The sequence below is a fragment of the Zootoca vivipara genome, chromosome 12 (genome assembly GCF_963506605.1).
Source record: "Zootoca vivipara chromosome 12, rZooViv1.1, whole genome shotgun sequence".
Classification (NCBI taxonomy): Eukaryota; Metazoa; Chordata; class Lepidosauria; order Squamata; family Lacertidae; genus Zootoca; species Zootoca vivipara.
In genome coordinates this window covers 13,385,823-13,398,669 of record NC_083287.1, presented here as the reverse complement: position 1 = coordinate 13,398,669, position 12,847 = coordinate 13,385,823, and the positions used below count along the sequence as shown (strand labels likewise).

At 45.0% G+C, this 12,847-nt stretch overlaps 1 protein-coding gene across 2 annotated transcripts in view; it reads right to left on the bottom strand.

Annotated features, from left to right (window-relative positions):
• The window catches only part of PIK3R4 (phosphoinositide-3-kinase regulatory subunit 4), a 28,034-nt gene extending 15,456 nt beyond the window's left edge, over window positions 1-12,578 (bottom strand). Inside the window, exons 1-6 of one of the 2 annotated variants that reach the window (XM_035129500.2) lie at window positions 12,330-12,578; window positions 8,055-8,816; window positions 5,372-5,505; window positions 4,683-5,265; window positions 3,820-3,954; window positions 1,115-1,336 (exon numbers count right to left, since the gene is read on the bottom strand). In XM_035129500.2, the coding sequence (XP_034985391.1) occupies window positions 1,115-1,336; window positions 3,820-3,954; window positions 4,683-5,265; window positions 5,372-5,505; window positions 8,055-8,784 (1,804 nt within the window). In that variant the 5' untranslated portion in view covers window positions 8,785-8,816; window positions 12,330-12,578. The remainder of the gene's footprint in view (window positions 1-1,114; window positions 1,337-3,819; window positions 3,955-4,682; window positions 5,266-5,371; window positions 5,506-8,054; window positions 8,817-12,329) is intronic. The other variant, XM_035129499.2, reaches the window with a different exon arrangement.
• Window positions 12,579-12,847: the final 269 nt, after the last annotated feature.

Genomic DNA, 12,847 nt, shown 5'->3' with positions numbered 1-12,847 from the left:
AATCCGTTCTGGAAGTCGGTTCGACTTACAAAACATTCGCAAACCAAGGTGTGGCTTCCGATTGGCTGATTGACCCCAGAAACAATGCCAACAGCCGAAACAGACATTCAGCTTCCGAAAAATGTTCACAAACCAGAACACTGACTTCCAGGTTTTCGGCATTCGAGAGCCAATTTGTTTGTCATACCTTAGGCTTAGTCCTTAGTCAACCCTTCCTCAACCTGTGCCCCACAGATGTTTTGGATGTTTCATCATCCCTGACTACTGGCTTTGCTGGCTGGGGCTGGTGGGAGTTGTAGTCCAAAACACCTGGAGGGGACCAGGTTGGGGAGCACTGCCACTCAAACACAGACAATTAGTCTTATAAGCAATTGAAACCCTCTTAATCCTCCAATTAGAAACAAACAGACCCTCATTTCATACACTGAAAATCTGCTTATAAAAAGCAAAAGGTAGTTGTGCTAGTCCCCAAGAAAAAACTATGAATTCCACAGTTGGAAAATACATTTATGAGGATCAACCATTAAGTTTACAAAAATGTGGCAAATTTTCAAATTCTCCGGCAGTTTTCATCAGGCAAGGTATTATACAAAGCAGGGAATGCTTTGTATAGCCAATCCAGAGCTGTGTGGGAAGATGGATATCTGTAAAGACAATTCCTACCCAAGGCATCTAAACCAAGGTCACCACTGTGCCCAAAGCATAGTATAAAACTTGCCTGCCTCCTTCACCGTACATGTTGCTTCTTCACTTGGGGTGACCTTGCCTGCGAGTAATAGGCTGATGCAACTAGGTTTATTTACTTAAAATACCACCCTTGTCTCTTAATAAAAAATCTCCTAAATGTTGGCTTTGAGGTTAAAGTGTCTTCTGTGACAGGCTTGAGGGACTGTGTTCCTTCCTTGTGCTTAAACTCATTCATTCTATCAATCTGCACATAAAAGGAATCCTGCACCCACTACCCCTTGCTTTGTATAACATCTCATCTGATGAACAATTCTGGAAAACTTGAAAGCTTACCACATTTCTGTGACTTTTGGGTTGGTCCTAATAAAGCTATCAGCCCAACAGTGACCTCAGGATAAAAAGCTGGTATTTGTTGTCAAGCACATACCCACTATGCTGTCAAAAAATGCTCCTCGTAAATGCCAGTCATTTTTATCGTTGAGAAAGGTGATCATATGGGAGAGGAGAACATCATTGGCTTTTTGACGACCAAAAAAGACACAAAGGCGAGTTATTCCATTTTCCATCAGCGTCTGCTTCACAATGTTTTCTGGGTCACTCAACAAAGTGACAACTTTCTGTTGGACCATTTCATGCAAGGCCTGAAGCTCTACAAAGAAGGACCATAAAAAGTGTTAAGGAAAAACCAGATGTGACATCCTTGTGATGTATTATTTGCACTCAGGAAACCCTCCTTTTGTTGGTCATTATTTTTGTATTATTTAATATATATTTTTAAAACACACACACACTCATATATAGAACACCAATAGGCCATGGTGGTCAAACCATGGCATGGGTACCCAAGTGGACTCAGCCTGCCTGTTCAGTGTTGCATGTGAGATTCCTGCTCTCCAGCTCTATAAAGAGTGGTGGATGTATCAAGGCACTGGGGGTGTATATATACTTTAACAAGCAGTTCTCTGTCTCATAATTTCAACTTCACCTGTGGCACATTTGCTAAAAATACTGGCCACCACAGCAATACAGTGGTACCTCGGTTTATGAACACAATTGGTTCCGGAAGTCTGTTCATAAACTGAAGCGTTCATAAACTGAAGCGAACTTTCCCATTGAAAGTAATGGAAAGTGGATTAATCCGTTCCAGACGGTCCGCGGAGTAACCGTTCATAAACTGAAGCGAACTTTCCCATTGAAAGTAATGGAAAGTGGATTAATCTGTTCCAGAAGGGTCCGCAAAGTACTTAAACTGAAGCGTTCATAAACTGAAACATGGGTGTAATTGGTTCCGGAAGTCTGTTCATAAACTGAAGCGTTCATAAACTGAAGCGAACTTTCCCATTAAAAGTAATGGAAAGTGAATTAATCCGTTCCAGATGGGTCCGCGGCGTTCATAAACCGAAAATTCATAAACCGAGGTGTTCATAAACCGAGGTTCCACTGTATGGTAAGTAAGCTGTCAGAGCATATGAAATCCAAGTCTCCTAAACAGTTGGGCCCACAGCGTACACATCAGGGCGCAGTCACAGCCCCACATGAACTGCAACACTCACATAGAGTTTCTATGCTTCCTTGTTCTAAACTGGATGTGTTATGGTGATCAATTTGCTGCACTGACAATGTCACTGCTTCTGAAGGAATCATGTATGTGGTTACATGTGTAAGTAGATCAGCAAATATGCAGAAAAAGCACTATGTTAACAACGCCCAAGAAATTCAATTTTCTGGCCATTCCTATAACTTCAAAGGTTACTCAGGGCCTGCTGCAGCTTGTGGAGCAGGATAAAAGACTGCCCTTCAGATAGCAGGGGAAGGAATGGTGGACAGAACAGAGAAAGAGAGAATGAGCAGAAGCAGGACCAGCATGCAATTGTGGGTAGAAAAACATTTTGATCAGGAGAGGAACCTCTTGCGGGTAGCTTTGTGTAGCCTTGGAGTGAGGGGTTTAGAGTAGATGTGCAACATTGAAACTGAAGGAACAACTAAAAGTCTCCCTGACTATTTGCTCAATGAAATACCTTAGATTTTAGAAACTAGGAAGCAACTCTTCTTTAGAGGTACCTGCTGCACAGAGCCTAAAGTTCACTCTGCAAACATTACTTTCCTCATGCAGTTCAGTGTTGAGGATATACCTGTGCACTTACACCCATTGGAGTGATCTCCTTAATGCTATAGGGAATATGGAAGGCTCTACTTTAGGGATGAGGAACTTCAACTAGCAAGAAGGCTACATTACCTCATCAGCAACCTTCCAGGGATGCATGCCAGTGCATAGCTGCCAAGTTCTCCCTTTTTTTAAGGGAAATTCCATTATGCTGAATAGGCTTCCTCGTGAGAAAAGGGAAAACTTGGCAGCTATGTGCCAGTGGTGGATGAGGCCAGAGGCAAAGGTTGGTGGAAAAACTGATATGACTCTTAACTTTGTACAGTATGCTATATTCCAGACACACAACTGCTGGAGATTTCTACCTCCCCAAATCAACACACATCTAGCCATCCAAGCAAACAAGAGGGATTATCACAGATAAAGGTCACTCTGCCACTCTGAGCAGGCAAAAGAGCTTCATAAGGGCACAAAGCAGGGGAATGGGAGTGGTGTGGCCTGGAGAGAGTCCCAAAGGCCACTTAGAGAGGCCTGGATGGCTGAATCCACTCCCTGTGCCTCATGTTCCCCAATTTTGCTTTACTTGCAAAACTCTATTTATTTAAAATATTTTATCTTCTTTGAGCAGCTATTTTAGGCTGCCTTGTAGGACAATGTTTTCTCTGTGCTCTGTCAAGTTCCACAGAGCTTTAAAATGCCAAGAAGGGTGATGGCTATCCTTAAGTCATAATTTCTTGCTAGGATGATCACATCTGATTTCCTGAAGGACTAGATAAAGGTCTGGTCTTTTGGTGCCTCTTTCTCATTAAGAATTGGGAGATTATCTTAAATCCCTACTGTAGCTCTCAAGAAGCGGAAGTTCTCAGCATCCTTCTGGAATCTGAACCATAAAGATGAAAAAATTAACAGTCTCTTGAGTATATGCATGTTTATTTGGACACAACAACCACTACATCCAATTGGGCTTACTCCCAAATAAGTATTCATATGAGCATGCTCTAAGTAAAGGAAAGTGAAAGATACATTACCAGTATCATAATTTTCACTTGGATGTGTTGCACCATCCATTTCTTCACTATTTGGTTCATTCTCCATGTTCAAGTTTTTTAATTGGACAAGCTCTAGGAATCTCAGAGCAGTTTCTGCCAACAGTGCTATGTTTTCTGCAAATATTAGAGTGGGATGTGAGAGACAGATAATCCATTTTTTTAATAAAAAACAACAACAACAGAAACAGTGGTAATAGTTTTAAGCACAGGTGATATGTGATTAAAATGTGAAGTGACTCAGAATAACAGCATCTTATACTGGCTTACCCCTAGACATAGAAAACCAAGCTTGAACTTTGCAAAATTGCTTCCTTTAACAGTTTTTTTGGGGGGGCGGAGGCAGGGCATGGGCAAGAGCCACCAATGATGCCCATTTCATGTCTGTGCCATATGGACCTCAGCACTACCATCACATTCTGTGTGTGAGGTCCAAGAGACCCCTCACTGACTACTGGCGCAAACAGAATGCAGGACTACACAAACTTGTTTCAGATCCAAAAAACCAATGATCATTCTGGCATTCTTGTGTCAGAAGCACAAGTAACAGGTCACACTCAGGGTTGGTTTGTTATTTTTAGAGCAGTAAGACGGGCAGATGGGAGGACCCAAACATGTTTTTGCCATTGACATTCTGGCCTATTTATTTAATTTAGACACAATAGGTCATTCTGAGAATTTCTTTTAATCCCTCAAATTCTCATACAAGGAAAAATAAATTCAGCACTAAATAAAAATCTACATTTGCACACACTTCCCTCTTTATTCCAGCTCTGTGATTTAAAAAAAGAAATGCAATGACATCAAAGAAATCCTTCCCCAATGCCCCCCATCTCCCCTCTTACCAGCATAAGCCAGTCGGACAATAGTGGCTTCATCTTGGGCCAAATGTGCAATACCTGGCAATATGTATTCTGGGTAGATATTGATATCATTACGTGGTACTTCTTTGACTAGAGCAAGAACTTTAGTGAGCGTCCTAACGGCTTCTGCCCTCACTCTGGGCACAGAGTCATTGCTGAAATGCAAGAGATAAGGCGTGATACGATCCAGCAGAATTTCCACACTTAATCTGGGTGCCAACTGGAGAATCAGTTCCAAAGCAGCCAGCTTTGAATCACAGTATTTGAGGGTCTGAAGGCATGACGTTATCACCGACACCAAAATGACCAGCCCATTTTCCTTTGTCTCTCCTTCAGCTTTTTCGGTTTGGTCATGCCCACAGAGATTATGGATAATATTGTCCAGATCTTTACGTATAACGAGGATGCGCTCATCTGCAGATACAAAGGTTTCCTTGGCAAACTGTGCCATGTAAGGCTGGAGGAAAGTATAAAATATTTCAGGAAATGCATTGTTACGTTGTTGTTTCAAGTAGTCTTCAGCTGCTAAACGTTTTTCTGGTTCACAGTGGATCATCTGGGTAACCTTCAGATAAAAGAGAGCAAAAAGAGCAAGGTGGAGGCAATGCTTTATTATTAAAGTAGGTATGGAAAATGCAATAAGCCACTGTAAATAGAGTGGAATTATTTACCAGTTCTCTAATACTCCGGTCTTCAATTTTATTCAGGACTTGTTCAGGGGAAAAGAGGCCATTTCTATACGCCAAAAGCTGTGACAAGTCAAACAGAGGTACACCTTCTGTAAAGAGCTCAGCTATTACGCAACCTGGAAAATACAGAACAGCTTCCTGAGAATTATTTGGTAGACATCTCTTGTTTTGCCTGCTCATAACCAAAGACTATAAAAGATGGAGATGATGTCACTTTCCAGTTGGCCACACTTTCCTTCTCAAGTTCCAGCATTTAAGAAGACATCACTTTTCTCCACCTCTATAGTTCAACTTCCAGCCCTCAGTGCTCTAGTTACCAATACAGAAAAAATAATCCTGCACCCCAAAAACTGACATCAGGAGACTGATGAAGACTTCAGCTTGCAGCACAGGAACTTGCTTTTCCTAACCCTACTGCTTCTAAAAGAAATAGAAACCCCATCAAATTGGGTGGGAAAGGAGTATCAACCACATCTTTTTTTTCCTCTGATGTTCAAATGATCTTGGAAACCATCACTGAAAACCAGTAAGAATACATGCAGGCCTGAAGATGTGCATTTCACACACCCACACACCTACAAGAGATGATCAGAGGCCCAAAACAATATGACTAGGGCTGCAATGTAGACAGAATTCTATGTGGAGTTCAAAATTGTAGATTAGCCTTTACAGCCAGGAGAAAAGGAGCATTCAGCACCTGTTGGCATCCATATTTCCTGCTACTGAATTAGCGAGACTATATATTACCAGTTGGCTGTATTCAGAACACAATATGAACCCACATCATGCACTGACAGCTAGGCAGAAAAGGTCCCACCAAATACTGTTTATTGAAAAAGGAAATAAAGTATGAAAATAAGCTGTTCTTCTCTAGATGTGCCTGGAGTTAGTTTCTCTGTCCAGTTGACTGTAGGATTTCTCAACTAAGGTAACTACCATTGTTTCCTGAAGCAGAAACGATCAAGGGCTGCCCAACATGATGAAGCCCCCAAACCTGCATATAGATTCACATCACATAGGAAGAATGACAGAAGTGCAAATAACTGTCAGCACCAGGGCAAGACGTCTGGCCTCTAAATAGTAAGAAGACATTGACGCCAATAAAAAAAAAAATATTGTGGATCATGAAATTATAAGGTTTATTGTGAGCATGTTTTACAATTTCGCTAATGTATCTGGGGCTAACTCATGTGACTAATCCTCCCACTACAGCCCACAGGCTTAATGCAGAGACCCCAGTAGCCACATGGATCTGACACCAGGAAGTGCTTTCAGATTGCTTCCAGACAGGTGTTTATTGGGGAATGGTGTTCATTATGGATGCAAAACAATGCTATTGACATCAAAATACCGCTCCATATTTCCTCCCCCCACCTTTAACCAGGATTTTCCAGAAAAGGGGAAATCCAGCAAGTTACAATGACCTATTTGCAATGTCTCAATAGCCTTTTTGTAATATTAAGCCCACATCTGGAAGCACCCTCAGAGGCATAGAAATTAGCCCAGTATGAATCACCATTAAAATACAGAGATGCTACTGTTATTCAGTGTACTTCACAACTACAGAAATTAGAGTAAGTCTCCTGGGACAGTACCATATCAGAACACAGACGAGAGAATGGCATGCTTGTTTTTTTTTTTTAAAGGAAGCAAACAAACAAACAAACAACACCATTCTAAATGGGGAAAACTAGCATACTGGGGAGAAGGCTAAGCTAGGACGCTTAATACTTACTTGCTAATTTTCTATGTGCAATGATTTTATTATGATTTTACACGAAGCTTTCAATGATGCATTTTCCCATTACATTCTGAAGGGGTATGATTACAGGAGAGATGTACTATATGTTATTTTTTTAATATATACTTTGGCTGGACAAATGTGGGGCTTAATTGTTTGCAAGCCTCCTGCTAAACATTATACTTTGCTAATCACAAGAAGAGAATTCACAGGGAATGCTAAGAATTATCATGCAGACTAATGTGACTGTGAAGTAAAACTTGTACTCAAACACCTTGGTACTCAAACACCTTGGAACCCAAACACTGCAAACCTGGAAGTAAGTGTTCCAGTTTGCAAACATTTTTCAAAAGCCAAACATGTTCCGTTTTGAGTGTTACGCTTCCAATTTGAGTGCCACACCTCCGTTTTGAGTGTTACGCTGAAGTCTGTCTGTTTTTGCTATTTATTTTGCATTTTTGTTTTTGTGACTCTTTTTGTTTGTTTTTGTGACTGTGTGGAACCCAGTTCAGCTACCGATTGAGTGATTGTGTGACTGCAGTACATTGCTTATTGCTTTCATTTTATGGATCAGTGCTCTCGTTAGATAGTAAAATTCTTGTTAAGTTGCTGTTTTAGGGGTTGTTTTTAAAAGTCTGGAATGGATTGATCCATTTTCCAATACCTTCTATGGGAAAGCACGCCTTGGTTTTGGAACGCTTTGGTTTTGGGACGGACTGCTAGAACACATTAAGTTTGAGAACCAAGGTACCACTGTAGTTCTATACTGTATCTCATACATTGCATCTGGAAAAGGTTGATGGTTTTAGTTCATCACAAGATAGCACTAAGTTCCCCACTCCTCCCCCAGAAATCAGAAAGCAACACTTTCTATGAAGGCACGCACAGCTTATACACATCGTTTACTTGATCACTTTAAAGTACCTGCAGAAAAGATGTCCATTGCACGCTTCAGTTCCCCCCTGCTTCGTTGATTACTGTTAGCCAAGTCCACCAGGGGTGTGGAAGGATCTCTCATATTCTCCAGTTCCGTTGCAAATATGCTGCCATCAACAAAGCGCTCTGGAGCAATGTAGCAAGTCCTCCTTCTTGATGTATCAAAGAAATAATTGAAATCAGCAGGGTTGTCTTCAGGAAGGTAGGTTGGTTTAAAACTAGCAAAATCTGTTAGAAGGACCCAGTTCCAGCTGGTCACCATGACATTTTCAGTTTTGATGTCCCCGTGACGGACCCCAGACCTGTGTGCTTGATCCACTGCAGTCAAGATCTGGAAGGCTATCCACCGTTTCTCAATGTTGTTTAGGAACGGACGAGTACTAATACGGTCATAGAGATTATCTCGTACGTACTGCCTGAAAAGCATGGCTGCTTTCTCAGATAATGTGGCCTTCTGGAAGGGAAGACAGTTTTGCGCAGAATTCAACCTTATTTTCAGCTCCTCCAGCTCCTGCTTGTAACTAGTTAACGGTAAAGTTGGATCTTGAATGGCAAACACCTTGACAACCACCAGACCTTCTCTGTGCTTGGCTCGGGCAACTTTAAAAAACCGAGTACTGCCCAAGCTTTTGTCATATTCAAAGTCATGGATGTCTGAGAAATAGCTGTCAACGGAGAGGATCTGAGAAGGGGCAATACCAGCCAGCTGGTTCCCCATGGCAGACCTTTAGTTCTTCCTCACGACTCTGCCTAAAAAAAAACACAAGAGAACGATTTGTTCATCTCAACTGCGTTGCTCTTCACAAACGACACACAATACATCATTTCATTTTGAAATTTTAAGTGGCTCTATTTTAAATATTTTATAAATATTTAAAATAGAGCCAAATAGGTTTGTTAATGTCTTGTTTTATTAATATTATTAAACTGAGTCCATACATGCACCAGTGTGATGTAAAATACCAATTAGAAAGTGTAGAACGGGATGGCAAGTCAATATAGAGCCCAGTTGCTAGAAATCACAAGTGGGAAGAGTGCTATTGCACTCAGATCCTGCTTTTGGGCTTCTTATAGGACTCTGGTTGGCCACTGGAAGAACAGGATGCTGGACTAGGTGGGTGATAGGACTGCAGAGCTGGAAGGGGCCGTCATCTAGTCCAACCCCCTGCAATGCAGGAATCCTGCCTGCAGTCATCCCTGGATGTGCTCAAAACACCAACCTCAAAACACCAGACGCACTGACCCATCGAGTCACCTGAGGCTCTTATGTCCCCTTATGTTCCCATTTTTCACAATGTGTCTGAGATCACAGCATTTAATAACCCAAAGGCTCCCACTTCCCTTAACACAGAATATTTAATAGGGCAGCCTTTTCTGAACCGGTGCCTGCCAAGATGCTGCTGGACTACAACTCCCATCGTGCCTGACCATGGGGCCATGCTCGCTGGGGCTGATGGGAATTGTAGTCAGTCTAAGAATATTTGGAAGGAACAGCCTGTGCAAAGGTACAGCTTTCCCAAGCAGCCTCCTCGAAACATTCCCACGGCAAGCCATGGCCAATTTCTACCACAGCATTTCGCACCTCTCCCGCCTTTTAACTTTACACCTCTTCCCTCAGTTTCCTTCTAAGATTCATCTTGGAAGATTTTATTATACATACAGGTGAAACTCGGAAAATTAGAACATCGTCGAAAAGTGCATTTATTTCAGTAATGCAACTTATTATTTTATTTTATTTTTTAATTTTTACAAATGCTTTCTTTTGGAAATTCCACAGTAATAAAACAAAAAGTTACAATAATACAAAAATAAACATCGCTATTACATTTCATTAATTACATTCCTTTCATAATCGACCCGCCTAACGACAAATAATTACAACAAATAAAGGCTTGACATATCTTGCTTTGCATGTCATGCATCTATCTCATATATTGGTTTCACCTTTAAAGTTGTACTACTGAAATAAAAGCACTTTTCGACAATATTCTAATTTTCTGAGTTTCACCTGTATATATATATATATATATATATATATACTAGTGTATTTCAGCCCGTTTAATAACGGGCGCTAGAACATCCTGGAGTTCGGAGAGGCGCTTGTGCAGCGCTTCTCCGAACCCTGGGACCTGTCCTTGCTGTTGGCGGCAGGGGGACAGAAACGGAGGAGGAGAAAGCGCTGCGTTCTCCTCCTCCGTTCCTCTCCCGCAGCCGCCGACAGCAAGCAGACATCCCAGGGTTCGGAGAAGCGCTTGCGCAGCGCTTCTCCGAACCCTGGGACCTGTCCTTGCTGTTGGCGGCAGGGGGACAGGAACGGAGGAGGAGAAAGCGCTGCGTTCTCCTCCTCCGTTCCTCTCCCGCAGCCGCCGACAGCAAGCAGACATCCCAGGGTTCGGAGAAGCGCTTGCGCAGCGCTTCTCCGAACCCTGGGACCTGTCCTTGCTGTTGGCGGCAGGGGGACAGGAACGGAGGAGGAGAAAGCGCTGCGTTCTCCTCCTCCGTTCCTCTCCCGCAGCCGCCGACAGCAAGCAGACATCCCAGGGTTCGGAGAAGCGCTTGCGCAGCGCTTCTCCGAACCCTGGGACCTGTCCTTGCTGTTGGCGGCAGGGGGACAGAAACGGAGGAGGAGAAAGCGCTGCGTTCTCCTCCTCCGTTCCTCTCCCGCAGCCGCCGACAGCAAGCAGACATCCCAGGGTTCGGAGAAGCGCTTGCGCAGCGCTTCTCCGAACCCTGGGACCTGTCCTTGCTGTTGGCGGCAGGGGGACAGAAACGGAGGAGGAGAAAGCGCTGCGTTCTCCTCCTCCGTTCCTCTCCCGCAGCCGCCGACAGCAAGCAGACATCCCAGGGTTCGGAGAAGCGCTTGCGCAGCGCTTCTCCGAACCCTGGGACCTGTCCTTGCTGTTGGCGGCAGGGGGACAGGAACGGAGGAGGAGAAAGCGCTGCGTTCTCCTCCTCCGTTCCTCTCCCGCAGCCGCCGACAGCAAGCAGACATCCCAGGGTTCGGAGAAGCGCTTGCGCAGCGCTTCTCCGAACCCTGGGACCTGTCCTTGCTGTTGGCGGCAGGGGGACAGGAACGGAGGAGGAGAAAGCACTGCGTTCTCCTCCTCCGTTCCTCTCCCCCAGCTGCCGACAGGAAGGACGCGCACACTCTCCCCCCCCCCTGCCTCCTCCAACCGCCGCTCCTCACGGCCAGGGAGGGTTGTGAGGAGGCCTTCACCGGCCTCCACCCTCGCTTCCCTGACGTGCCCTGCAGTGAGGCGGTGTCCGGCAGGAGCGGCGGTTGGAGGAGGCAGGGGGGGGGAGAGTGCGCGCGCGCAGTCTCTGCTGTCCAATCCCTGTATCCCTGGGGCACATGCGCAGTGACCCAGGGACACACGGGACAGCTTGGACGCAGGGACATCTTGGACATTATTATATAGGATATATATATATATATAGTCCAAACACACATATATACAATTTTATTATACACACATATACAGGGTGTCTTTTAAAAGAGACCCCATGGAACATGTGTACTCTGTATCCACGGGGCCTCGTTTAAAGGACTCACCCTCTGTGTGTGTGTGTGTGTGTGTGTGTGTGTGTGTGTATACACACACAGAGAGAGACAGAGCGCTTTTTTCTGTGGGGACGCAGACCCCTAAATATTTTGTGAATCTTTGTACAGTACTTTTGTCCATTATTTATCCAGTATTTATTTTTCCCAATTTGAACTACAAAAGGGTGATTTTTTTTCTCGAGTCAAAATGAGAGTACCCCTAAACATTTTTTTGGGGGGGGAGCAGCACTGTACACACACACACACACACACACTCCCTCACTCTTTTGGAGCAGTTTCCCAAACTGTTTTTGGACTTGGACTACAACTCCCATCATCCTTAGCTAGCAGGACCAGTAGTTCAGGGATGATGGGAGTTGTAGTCCTAAAAAAAAAAACCAGCTGGCGACCCAAGTTTGGGAAACCCCGCTCCGTGGAGTCTCAGACTCAAGTCGACGAAGCCAACGCACCATCTCGCTGGTCAACATTTCTATTTGCCATGCCCAGCGGTCAGCCATGAGCCCGTCAGTCCGCCCGTCCTCCCTCCCTCAGAAACACACTTCCTGCTCCTTAACATCCCTTTGCCGTATTCGGGGGAGAGAAAAGAAGGGCTTCACGAAGGGTCCCCCAATAAAAGGGGGCCCGTCATGACACTGGGGGGCCCCCAAAAGCGAAGTCCCTCCTCCCAGCAGGGACGGCGTGTGGGTCCTCGCGCCGTTTACCTCAGGCGCTTTCCCGCCGCCTGAGGCGAGGCGTGAGGGAGAGCGCGCGAGCCTTCCCGCCGCGCCAACGGCGACTCACCGCCTCTCCTCAGCTAGCCCCGGGGAGTCCGGCCGGGGAGTGGGGGGAGGCCAGGGCCGCGCTTGCCCCCAGCGCTCTCCGCTCCTCTGCCTCCACCGCCGCACGGGAAACCGGTAAGCATTACACAAGAGGAAGGAGGCGGCGCGGCCACTGAGCTCACATCACATCACATCCCGGGGAGGGAAAAGGCGGAAAAGGAGGAGCCGGAGGCCGGCGCTTGGACGACGCTGCTGGCCCTCCCGCGGCCTCATCGGGAAGCGAGGCGCTTGACGCTTCCAGACGGCCTCTCTCAGGGGCAGGGAGCAAATGATGATGATGATGATGATTATTATTATTACTACTACTACTACTACTACGTTCCTCGCTCCGTTTCTTCATGCGGCAAATAACTATTATTATTATTTTGTTCCCCGCCCCGTTTCTTCGTGTTCTGAGAGAG